The sequence below is a fragment of the Sprattus sprattus genome, assembly GCF_963457725.1.
Source record: "Sprattus sprattus genome assembly, chromosome: 1".
NCBI classification, from domain to species: Eukaryota; Metazoa; Chordata; class Actinopteri; order Clupeiformes; family Clupeidae; genus Sprattus; species Sprattus sprattus.
Window position 1 is genome coordinate 64,964,240 of NC_137920.1, and position 12,500 is coordinate 64,976,739.

The 12,500-nt window shown below is 47.8% G+C and overlaps 1 protein-coding gene across 1 annotated transcript in view; it reads right to left on the reverse strand.

The window, feature by feature from the left end:
* Nucleotides 1–12,500, reverse strand: part of efnb1 (ephrin-B1) — a gene marked incomplete at its 3' end in the record, with an annotated part of 63,064 nt that overhangs the window by 28,815 nt on the left and 21,749 nt on the right. The window contains exon 2 of the mRNA XM_080852058.1: nt 3,288–3,565. Within this exon, the coding sequence (XP_080708184.1) occupies nt 3,288–3,565 (278 nt within the window). The remainder of the gene's footprint in view (nt 1–3,287; nt 3,566–12,500) is intronic.

Sequence of the window (12,500 nt, forward strand, 5' to 3'; positions counted from 1 at the left end):
CGGACTAGTATTTTTTAAAACTCTCCGCGTCACAGGAGCAGAGTGGCCTCGTAAAGCAGGAGCTTAATTGTGAGGCCTGGCAAAGGTGCCTCAAAACCAAAGCTTATTACCGGAGGGGCTGGCTCATGGTAACAACACAGCACGCTTTAAGGGCCAATTCAACAGCCCACGGAGTACACACACACACACACACACACACACACACACACACACACACACACACACACAACCACAGGCACACACACAAACCAACGCTGACTCACACTCTAACACACACACACAAGCAAATAAACACGCACACAAAACCCACACAAACAAAAACCCACTAAGACAAACACACATGCCCATGTAAATGGGGGGAAAAAACTCACACAACCCTGTTACCTTTCGCCAACAAGAGTGATTTGTGTTTTTATCAGAGCACTCCAGGCGTCCCAAGCAGCGGGGGGAGGGATCAAGGAATCTCTCTTTGAGAGTGAGTGTGTGTGTGTGTGTTTGTGTGTGTTTGAGTGTGTTTGTGTGGGTTTTGTGTATGCGGTTCCTTGGGAAAATACGCTGAAAGGTAGGACTAAGAGTTGATGTGTTTACTGACTAAATCATCAAAGGCACAACCTCAGGCCTTCCAAGAGAGATAGCAGGAGAAAGACATCACAGAGCAAGAGAGACACAGCGAGAAAGAGAGAGAGAAAGACAGCGAGAGAAACTGATATTCAGCATAAACACGGTTATGGCAAATTTACCTGATAAAGCTTTCTCCCTCCTTGCCTCCCCCCCCCCTTACTCTCTCTCTCTCTCTCTCTCTCTCTCTCCGTCTGTGTGTGCTTCTCTGGTTTTTAACCAAATCACCTTTCATAGCATTTTCCTCTTAAGCTCTTTTTTCTTTTCTCTGTCTGGCTGTATCTTCTTGTCTGTGATTTATAAACAAATCAGCTTTCCATGTGTTTCCCCACCCCCTTCCCAAGTGTGTGTGTGTGTGTGTGTGTGTGTGTGTGTGTGTGTGTGTGTGTGTGTGTGTGTGTGTGTGTGTGTGTGTGTGTGTGTGTGTAAGTAAGTAATAAGTCCCCTGAGAGCGCCAGACTGCATGTTCCCTCATTAGCTGCTGGCCTCTGATGAGAACGACACATTTTAAGAACAAGAGAAAATCAATGAGCAGAAGACTCCACTGAGTCAGCACTCTCTCACACACACACACACACACACACACACACACACACACACACACACACACACACACACACACACGGAAACACACAAAACATGCACTCATAGGCACACACACACATACAGAACAGTAACACACATACACACAGAGACACACACCTGCATGCACACACACACGCACTGAAACACTCATACACACACAAATACACAACAGTAACACACATACACACACACACGCAGAGGCACTTACACACACACACACGCGCACACACACACACGCACACACACACGCACACACACACATGGGCACACACACACACACACACATTGATGAGAGCTGAAATGGGCATAGGAAAAAAAATCTTGAGTAGACAGAAGGAAAGAGAGTAAGAGAGAGGGATAGAAAGAGAGAGAGAGAGAAAGAGAGAGAGAGAGAGAGAGAGAGAGAGAGAGAGAGAGAGAGAGAGAGAGGAAGTACAGTTGCAGTCGTTTGATCTAAAGACATCCCAGCTGGGGCAGATGGGGGGGGGGTGTATGTGTGTGTGTTTGTGTGTGTAGGAGGGGGGGGGGGGTGTGATCTGTGGGGTTTAAGAAAAACAGGTCGGCCAGGGTGAAGTTGATTATGGGATGGTGTCTGGGCGTCGCGGCCGGCGAGCCAAGCTCACTGAAGCAGAACAGAACCAATGAGGCCCGCATGACTGGGTCTGACCTCTCTCTCTCTCCCTCGCTCTCTCTCCCTCGCTCTCTGCCTCTCTCCCCATCTCTCTCTATCTTTCTCTCTGTCATACAGAGCCGAAGGAAAAGATGGAGGGAGCAGAAGGGGGAGACTGCATGATCACACTGAGGTAACTGCTTAAAGAGGGACAGCCTAGAGTGTGTGTGTGTGTGTGTGTGTGTGTGTGTGTGTGTGTGTGTGTGTGTGTGTGTGTGTGAGGGCTTCAACTTCACGGGTCAGGGGACATCCCTCAGCCTCTCTGCTCCCTCTTTCTGCCTCAGATTCACTGACCTAAAGCAAATGTTTATAGAACGTTATTGGGAGGTAATAGGTGTGGATGGCAGGCTTTGGAAGGACAATTACTGCAGCAGCCACTGCGAACTGCACCTCAGACGACTAAACCAGCCCAGGCTTTCAGCTACAGACCCCGCAGCATCCACACACACACACACACACACACACACGCACACATATGTATCTATACACATGCGAGCACGCTCACACACACACACACACACACACAGCTTTCAGTGCCCAAGTGGCTTGTTCTGTGTGCTGCTATACTTTTTTTTGTACAAAAGTGCTTTAATCCAAAAGAAAATCCAATTGTATGCCTTTATCACTGCAGTGGCCGCAATATCCCTCTCCGAAACTTGACATCGCGGCAACAAAAGGCTGCCTGTTCCGCCATAGCCCTCTTGACTGTTTACAATTCCATTAGAGGCAGCGGCGGTCCAGCCAGGAGAGTAGGCCTCAGCTAATCTCAGCATTAGCCAATGTGCTGACATTCTCCACTGCGGGCCCACAACCCCCTCAGCACCACATAAACCACTGATAGCACCAGCGGAGTCGCTCAGAGTAATCCACTGTGTAAACACAAGTACACACGCGCACACACACACACACACACACACACACACACACACACACACACGTGCGCGCACACACACTCTCTCTCTGTCTCTCCTCTACACACATACACACACACACACACACAAAGATACACATATGCAAGTGCACATACAAACGCTCTCCGACATACACACACACACACAATGCCCATGCACAACACACACACACACACACACACACTAATACACTGTGTTTACGTCACGTAACCATTGTGTTAAGTAGAGCATGTATGACTGGCTTTAGAGCACAGGGTGGCAGATGGGCAGTTTAGAAACACGTGCCAAATCTAACTGCTCTCGGAGATGAGATAAACGGTCGCAGATCGAGGCTCGCCGCAGCGCAGCACTCCCCCGACCGTTTATTCACCAGACCACCGCAGAGCAGGTGAGGCCCCTTAGAGGCCACACAATGTGGTGTGAGGTGAGGTGAGGTGACATGACGTGACGTGAGGTGCGCAACATGGGGTGTAACAAACAAACAAATCTCAAATCCAACTCACAGGTGATGTAGTAGTTGTCGTAACGCCTGAACTCCAGGCCCATGTAGTTGGGACTGAACTCCTGGAACTTGATGGTGAACTTGATGTCCTTCTCGGGCTTGTTGCAGTTGACCAGGACGTTGGGGTCCAGGACGGTGCTGCAGGACTCGGCCTGCTCCTTCTTCACCAGGTAGAGCTTGTAGAACTCGTACGGCCGCGCGCTGTCCCCCTTGGGGCAGATGATGTCCAGTTTGTCCCCGATCTCGGGGTAGATCGCCAACCCCTTCCCTTGTGCAAAACTGAGGCAAAACAAACAAACAAACAAACAAATGTAATACCTTATTATTTATTTCAAGAGCCAAAAGCAAACCAAATCATACAAATGATGAAACTATGGTATGACTTTTGAGACACAGACAGGGAGAGGAAGACAAGAGCTTCCTTTAGGGCAGCGTTAACACTAATGTTTTGTCTGCTGCCATGGAAATAAATGAACTGAAGATTGATGAGCGCTCTGTGCATGGAAGCCTTTTCCTTTAACTGCGTGTTCATTTTGTGCTGTTCAAAAATTCTAAAATGAATATAAAACGCACTCATACAGTAATTTGACAAGGAAAAAGAGAGAGAGAGAGAGAGAGATGAGACCAGATAAAAGGAGATCCAGCAGAAGAACAGAGAGCCAAAACCATAATGCCTCCCTCCTCATGCTACAGAGCCAGCCAGGGCAATGAGGATTTGCATTCTGTCGTTCTTTAAGCTTTGTAATTCAACATCAGCTGGCACACACACATACACATTTCTTTTGCACATCTTTTTTTCAATCTATTATCGCCGCTATTCCAGTAAGGAAACTTTTTCATTTCCTTTCCAATAAAACGCTTCCAAACCCAAAGCGACGGGGGCCAGAGGAGGAGAGCAGAGCAGAGACGAGGAGGAGAGGAGAGGAGAGGAGAAAAAGAGGAGAGGAGAAAAAGAGGAGAGGAGCGCACGATGCCAGGCCACCCTCTCCCGGAGGCGTCCTCGACCAGCGTGCCATTCCCAGCAAAAAGCGAGTGTGTGTGCCCCGGCCAAACCGCCCTGAAAGCCTCTGGGCTTAAGGGAAACGTATCGTCATAATGTCGGAGCGAGCAAACAGACAGAGGGCGGAATTTAAAGCAACAATTGGCCCGCCGGCCGTGCTAAGAGTCAAATCCTGTCGCGCTCTCTTTGTCTCTCTCTCTTGCCGGATGTTTTGCCAAATGTGCCGCGCAGCACCAGGGTTTTTTGATCGGACGAGCTCTCGAGGACATTAACGGCACAGATGTCATGGTTTAGGGGGGAACTTGCTATGGTTGGCCCCCAAACAGAACCAGAGCTAAACAGGGAGCCTGGTCCAAAAAAGGAGAGCGGTTAAGATCTATGTAAAGCTGCTTCGTGACAGAATGAGTAATGACAAAATCAGACCCATGGAAGATTACAGCGAGGAAATCTTGTTAGAAAAACACCAAGGGAGAAATATATGTCTGAATGTGAAGGATACATTACACTAGAGGAAAACACCCGGGCTCAATTTCTCTGTTTGTCTGCACGGCTTTCAGAGACAAAATGAAGATTTAAGTTTATGGCACCTACTTTGTGTGTCTGAGTGCATGAATACAATTGGATGTGGCTAACATACCACAGGTGGCCATCAAGAGACGTCAACATAAACACACACACAAACAAACACACAGACACACACAACTCCAATCATGACTGCACAAATACAGTACACACACACAGACAGTGTGTGCGCAGCTGGGGCCTTATCTAGATAACCTCCTCCGTATCTGGGCTGCATTGGTTCTGCTATCAGCTCCAGGGTGAGGCCCAGTGCTGGGAAACTCTCTGGCTCATTTTTTTTTATCATTGCAAGTATGATTTCGCTGTGCTCTCTTATTCAGTAGTACTTATCCATGCAGACACACACACACACTCATACACACACACACACACACTCACACACACACTTAGAGAGAGAGAGAGAGAGAGAGAGAGAGAGAGAGAGAGAGAGAGAGAGAGAGAGGAGAGGTCTAATTCTCTTCTGTTCTTCTCTGATAAGGCCATCTCTTAGGTCTGATGTCACAATCTCATTTCCAGTCCAGCTTGATGAAAAACGCCAGATGAGGGTTGTTTTGATCTTCTAAATGTCAATCAAATTCTAGTGTGTAGGGCGGGGGGGGGGGGGGGGGGTGGGGGGTGCGGCAGTGTATCCCGCAACACTTTGCTGGGAAAGCAGATAGGAGATAGAAATCTGGTCAGAAATCTCCTCCCGTAAGCCACAACTAGTGTACCATTCACATTCTTTAGACGTTACCGGAAACCCCCTAACAATAGCATATTTGAATATATTTATTTCCTTGAAGAGCCACTCGGATAGTCCATGTAAATGTCTGAGGGAGTGTGTGTTTGTGTGAGTGTGAGTGTGAGAGCAAACAACCCATGTATGCAAGTTCGAAACGATAGCAGATAACTGATAAGTTAGATAACTGACTTGCTATAAGTGTAGGATTTATAAGATAACTGAACTAGACTCATTCTAGCCTTTGGCCTTGAAGGTCTTGTGTAAAGACCCACAGCCTGCATAAGACACTAGTACACTCCTCTTACATATGCCCCACCCCACACATGAGGTTTATCCACAAGCACAGAAATTAGAACAGGAACAGAGAAGGACTAACAAGCGTCACATTTTTTGACTTCCAGACGGGAGGAGAAAAAATAATGCGACATTTTCAATCCTGTCTTTGTACGTGACCTACTTTTAAGATTTTTGTGCAGGCTTATCGGAAGCCTGGATACGACAGGCAGATCTCAAACCATTTTCCTGTACTTTTAACAACACTGTAGCTAATGGTAGCTGAAATTTGGCAAATTGTACCAAATTTGCCAAATTGAACCAAATTTGAAATTGCAACTGGAAAAAGATTGTGGCTGACGTCATTATGTTTCAACTGGACATATATCATCAGTGAGCCTACGGTTACATCCTGGTATATGTGGACTAATGGGGACTTTAATAGAGATGGAACTTTGATGAATGATAACACAATGCAGAAAGGGACCATCGGATAGATGGATGGATTATCACGGGGCACTCACGTTTCATGCTAGGCCTTAACAACATGAACATATGAACAGCGGCATTTTCCAAAACCACACAAAGCACAGCAGGAACTGAGAGTGTAAGAGGGTTCTGTGTTCCCTTTTAACCTGTTGGTTCGGCACGTGTTCAAGGGTTCCCTACTCAGCCTCGGACCTTTCCACCTCTACCCACAGCGTTTCCTTTCCCTCATTGTCACCCAGGTGTGTTCATTTTCTGTTTTTCTGAAAACACGCAGTCTTCAAAGCGGCGGCCTTGACCGACACGCTCAAATTCATACTTAGCACAAACACGGGAAGACGAGGCGAGGGGGGAAAGAAAATACTGAACGGGGCGGGGAAAACAACATGAGATCAGGGAGATAGGGTCATGAGAGGGGTTGAAAAGAAGAGGGAGAAAGGAGGAATAAATAAGAGATGAGAGTGAGAGGAGAGAAAGAGAGACGGATAGAGGGAGGAGGGAGGGAGAGAGAAAGAGGGAGGGAGGGAGGGAGAGAGGATAGATTGCAGTGGTTGCAACTTAACTGTCTGAAAAACAACAACAGGAAACAGGCATGCATGTTTTTCAGCCACTTATCCAGAAGCCCATATAGGTTCTTCTGTTCTGACTGTCAAAGGCAGAGGGTCACACTGACACACACTCTCACACACACACACACACACACACACACACACACACACACACACACACACACACACACACACATTGAAGATTACAGCTTGTCTGTGTGATTAGTGCTTTGAGCTGTCTGTTTCCACCCACCGATTTTCAGAGTGACAATCGGGCTCTCCTCTTCATTACTATTATCAGCAGAATGCAAACCGACAAACTCTCTCTCTCTCTCTCTCTCTCCCTCTCAAACACACACACCCACACATACACATATTCACATTCACATTCACATTCACACACACACACACACACACACACACACACACACACACACACACAACACACACACACACACACACACACACACACACACACACACACACACACACATGCAGACACAAACACACAGGAGGGCATTATGAGTGTTTTAAGGGGTCATGAATATTAATAGGACGGATTAGCATATTCATCGGCCACGCTCAATGCAGGCTGTCTCATTCAGTTTTCACATCTTACAGAGGCTTTCATCTGCTCTCAATGGTCATTCTTCATCTTTATCACACACACACACTCACACACACACACACAAACTCTCACACACACAGAATAACATACTGAAATTACAGAGGCATGTATGTATCTGTGGGTGGATCCATGCCGCATGCAAAATGCAAGGTGCTCTGTCGAGTGATGTGCAGAGCAGTACCATGAGAGAGGGCAGGGGTAGTGATGTCATATATATGTGTGTGTGTGTCTGTGTGTGTTTGTTGCGGGGTTGGGGGGTGCTTTTCAGAACAGGACATGACACACTATGCTTCTGGTATCAACAACAGCAGATTTGTGTCTGAGTGTGTTTTTGTGTATGTGAGAGAGCATATGTGTGAGAATCAGTGAGAAAATGAGAGAGAGAGAGAGAGCGAGAGAGAAAGAGAGAGAGAGAGAGAGAGAGGAAGAAAGAATGAAAGGCGAGGCCAACCCCCGTTATTAGCCCTGGCATCCTAATGTGCGCCAGAGGCCTAGGGAGCTGTGGAGTGATAGTGCTGATTGTTGGGGCCCCGCTGGCTGGATGAAAGGTGCTTGTAGGGGCCTATAATTGTGAGGTAATGGCCGGGGTGTAATTCCAGCTACTTCAGGGCCTGGCCTGAGAGCAGGGCACAGACAAGGGGTATGGAGCAAAGAGGTGATGTGTGTGTGTGTGTGTGTGTTTGTGTATGAGTGTCTGTACGAGTGTTACTTTTCTCTATCAGAGAAGCGCACACACACACATGGACCCCTTAACACAACACAGTAACACAGCCTCCCCTTCTGACAGTGGAATGAAAAACCCATTTGTTTGCGTGTGTCAACATAAAGAGAGAAACAGCTGAATTCCTATCTCCATCCCAGCTGGGGAACAGTAGGCAGCCAAAGGAAGTCTCCTCTAAACGTTTCTTTGTTCTCATATTTCATAAATTCAAACACAGATAAATCAACAAGTCAAGGTTTCTTTTTCTTGAGAGAGAGTTCCCCCTTTTATTTGCGATGGCTCACAGAGATTAGCCCTATTTGCATGAAATTAACTCGGGGCGGGTGAGGAACCTTCAGACACCGCCAGGAACCTTTTGTGTGACTTTTGTTTCCCCTCTGGTGGGAGGTGACACGGTGGAACACTACAGGGCTACAGACGGGGCTTTCAGCCATCAATGAAGACGTCAAACGGTTTTGTGTTGCCCGGTGACAGGGGAATGCGCGAGTATCCGCTGGCGATGGAGGCATGAGTGTGAGAACAATCGGGGAGGGAGAGCTCATCTCATCGCAACATAATGCAGGAATCCTCCCACTGCGCTCCGAAAGAACTTATTCAAATCCCTTCTCTCTGTGTGTGTGTTTGAGTGTGTTCGGTGTGTGTGTGTGTGTGTGTGTGTGTGTGTCCAGGGGTCATACACCAGGTGCTGCATGACAGAAACAGTATGGGAGGAGTTCACAGAGCAGGACCTTTGTGTGTGTGCTGGTGACTCCATTTGTGTGTGGAGGGCTTTCATAAAGTGAACGTTGGATAAAACTGGGATGCGATTCATTATTCTCCCTCATCTGGACTTCTGTCTGCTTCTCCCTGTATCTCACACGCACAGTTAACCAGGCCTCCAGCACACGACTCACACACACACACACACACACACACACACACACACACACACACACAAGCACACACATACACCAAGCGAAGCCAAACCAGCCTCACCAAAGATGGCCCGTCACTCACCAACTAAGTTTCCACTCCTGAACCGCCACACACACAAACCCAACACGTCACCATGGAAACCCCTCAACATTTCTCTCTCTCTGTCCCTCCCTCCCTATCTGTCCTCTGTAACCCCTCTGTTTATCTATCCAACCATCTCTCCATCCAATTTTGTGTGGATATGCATCCGAGTCTGATCTTGAATGATGTCCGCGGTTCAAGGCGGGAGGGAATTTTTGGTGTGGGTTCATGTATCCCTGCATGTGCTATTAGGACAAGAGTGTGTGCTGCAGCTGGCTCTGAGAGTATGGTGTGTGTGTGTGTGTGTGTAAGGGAGAGAGCGATAGAAATATAACAAAAGAGAGAGAGAGTATGTATGACTGTGTGTGTGTGAGATACAGACTGAAAGAGGGAGAGAGAGTATATGTGTGAGAGATAGAGACAGAAGGAGAGAGAGTATGTGTATATGTGTGTGTGTGAGTGTGTGTGTGTGTGTGTGTGTGTGTGTGTGTGTGTGTGTGTGTGTGTGTGTGTGTGTGTGTGTCTGTGTGTGTGTGTGTGTGTGTGTCTGTGTGTGTGTGTGTGTGTGTGTGTGTGTGTGTCTGTGTCCTGTTTTCATGGCCAGGCTGTTTTAATAAGAGGAGGTCTGCGGTGCCAGCCACCTCGAGCAGCTCCGAGGCACCCAGATGGAGGCCAGCACATCCACATCCTCAGCCCCAGCCTGGTGGGTAAACAGCCCCCTCCGGCCCGGATGGAGCTCACCCAGGCAGGGGGGACGTGGAGGAAAACACCCCCTTCAGACTGAGAGCTATCAAATCGATGGGTTCTTGTATCAAAACCAACATACGCAATGAGTTATGGGTGTGTATCGGTGTTTCTGTGTGTTTCTGCGTGTGTGTGTGTTTCTGTGTGTCTGTGTGTATATTCATATTTCTGTGGTATGTGTGTGTGTGTGTGTGTGTGTGTGTGTGTGTGTGTGTGTGTGTGTGTGTGTGTGTGTGTGTGTGTGTGTGTGTGTGTGTGTGTGTGTGTGGGCGTGTATGTGTGTGTGTGTTTTAGAAAGAGGAAAGGGTGGACTTCAGGTTACTCTCTGCTGTGCATCAAATCAGTTCAAACGGTTTTGACATGTTGCGATAAAATGAATGTGGCTTTAATAGAAAGTGTCCAGCCAGTTATTGTACAGTGAACACAAATGCCTGCACTTAACACCCTTTTAATCAGCTTTGATTCTCTATTTAATAGAGTACTGATAATGGTCTTAATTTAGGCAGTGGATTTAGCCATTACGTACTGCAGGGGCGGAGATAGTGGGAATAAATTGCCTTCATCTCTCTCTCTCTCTCTCTCTCACACACACACACACACACACACACACACACACCATACACACACACACACACACACACACACACACACACACACACACACACACACACACACACACACACACACACACACACACACACACACACACACACACACACACACACACACACACACACACACGAAGTAAGAAATAACCAGAAGGGGAAGACTCGCACAGATACTTTCAAAATGATACGGCCACCTTAGAGACTATCATTAGCACATTGTTCTTCTACTTCACATCTGAAAGCTGTGCACATGGTCAGAACAGCAGGAATACACACACTCACTCACTCACAGACACACACACACACACACTCTCTTTCACACACACACACACACACACACACACACACACACACACACACACACACACACACACATTAGCGCACACACACTCTACCCCCACTCTAAACGGAAGGCTCAGTGCCCTTCTAAAGCGCTCCCTCACTTTAAACAAGGGAACACGGGATTAAGACTGACTTGAATGGCACCAATTAAAACGCTGAATGACGCTGCCCATGCAAATGAGGGTCCATTCAGACGCAGGCTTTTCACCATGCTGCCCAGAGCCACAGGAGGGAGAGAGAGAGGGAGAGAGAAAGGGAGAGAGAGACAGAGAAAACAAAAAGAGAGGGAGAAAGACAAGAAGAAAAAGAAGAAAAAACTCTGAGTGGGCGAGTGTGTGAGTATGAGAGGACCACCCCCCCCCACCCCACCCCCCCCCCCCACCCCCCAACTCGCACCCATAGTCCCAGCCCCAACCCCCGACAGCACCCACCCACCCACCCACACATTCCGAGGACAGCTTTGAACACATGACTTGGCATGGCCCCCGTCTAATCCCACAATGCCATTGGGCTTTGTGCTCACCGTGGACCAATGGCGAGGCGGTGTGTCAACTGTCAAGCGGAGTTGTGAGAGAGAGAGAGAGAGCAAGAGAGAGAGAGAGAGAGAGAGAGAGAGAGAGAGAGAGAGTGTGTGTGAGAGAGAGAAAAGCTTTTGGGGGCCGGCAGCAGGAAACACTGGGCAAGGGACTGCCTCGCCACTGGTGTGCCATTTTCCAGATCATGGTTCACGACTCGGTTCTGATTGACAGTTCTGCGGAAGTTTAAAATAAAAAAAACAATGACACCTCAGATGACACCTCATAGCTGAGCTATTCAGAAAATCCACTTGCAGTAATCTGCCCAGGTTGTACTGTATATGTGTGTGTGTGTGTGTGTGTGTGTGTGTGTTTGTGTGTGAGTGTGTGTCACTGGGGAATGGAGGTTCGCTCCAGCCTTAGTTTGCTTGCTGTATGGATTTCTGGGGGCTGCACCCGTCTTTAGTATTGGCTGGCCTCTGGACCCTTCTCCATCATACACACACGCACACACGCACACACACACACACACACACACACACACACACACACACACACACACACACACACACACACACACACACACACACACACACACACACACACACACACACACACAGGGCCAATTAGCCACAGGAGACTGTGTGGGGGGGGTGCCCACAGAGATTCTCTATTACTGAGAAAACCAAAAAGAAAGAATGCAGAGAGACAGGTCTCACTCTTCTGACTCTCTCTCAATTGCTCCCTATTATACTGTATCTACCTTTCCTTTTTTTCTCTCACACTCTCTCTTCTATCTTACACTCTTTCTATATCTATCTCTCGCTCTTTCTCTCTCTCTCTTTCTGAATCTCCGCCAGTTATAACGTTTCCTTCTTTCTTTCACACAGACACACATAGGCTAGGAGATAGACAGTGAGAGGAACTTGTCTCGGTAAGAGAAAGAGAGAGGAAGAGAGAAAGAGCAGGAGGAGAGGAGAGAAAGGCAGACAGAGGGAAAGTAATTTTAGGGTGTGTGTGAACCTCAGCCCACACTAACTCCATGGAGCT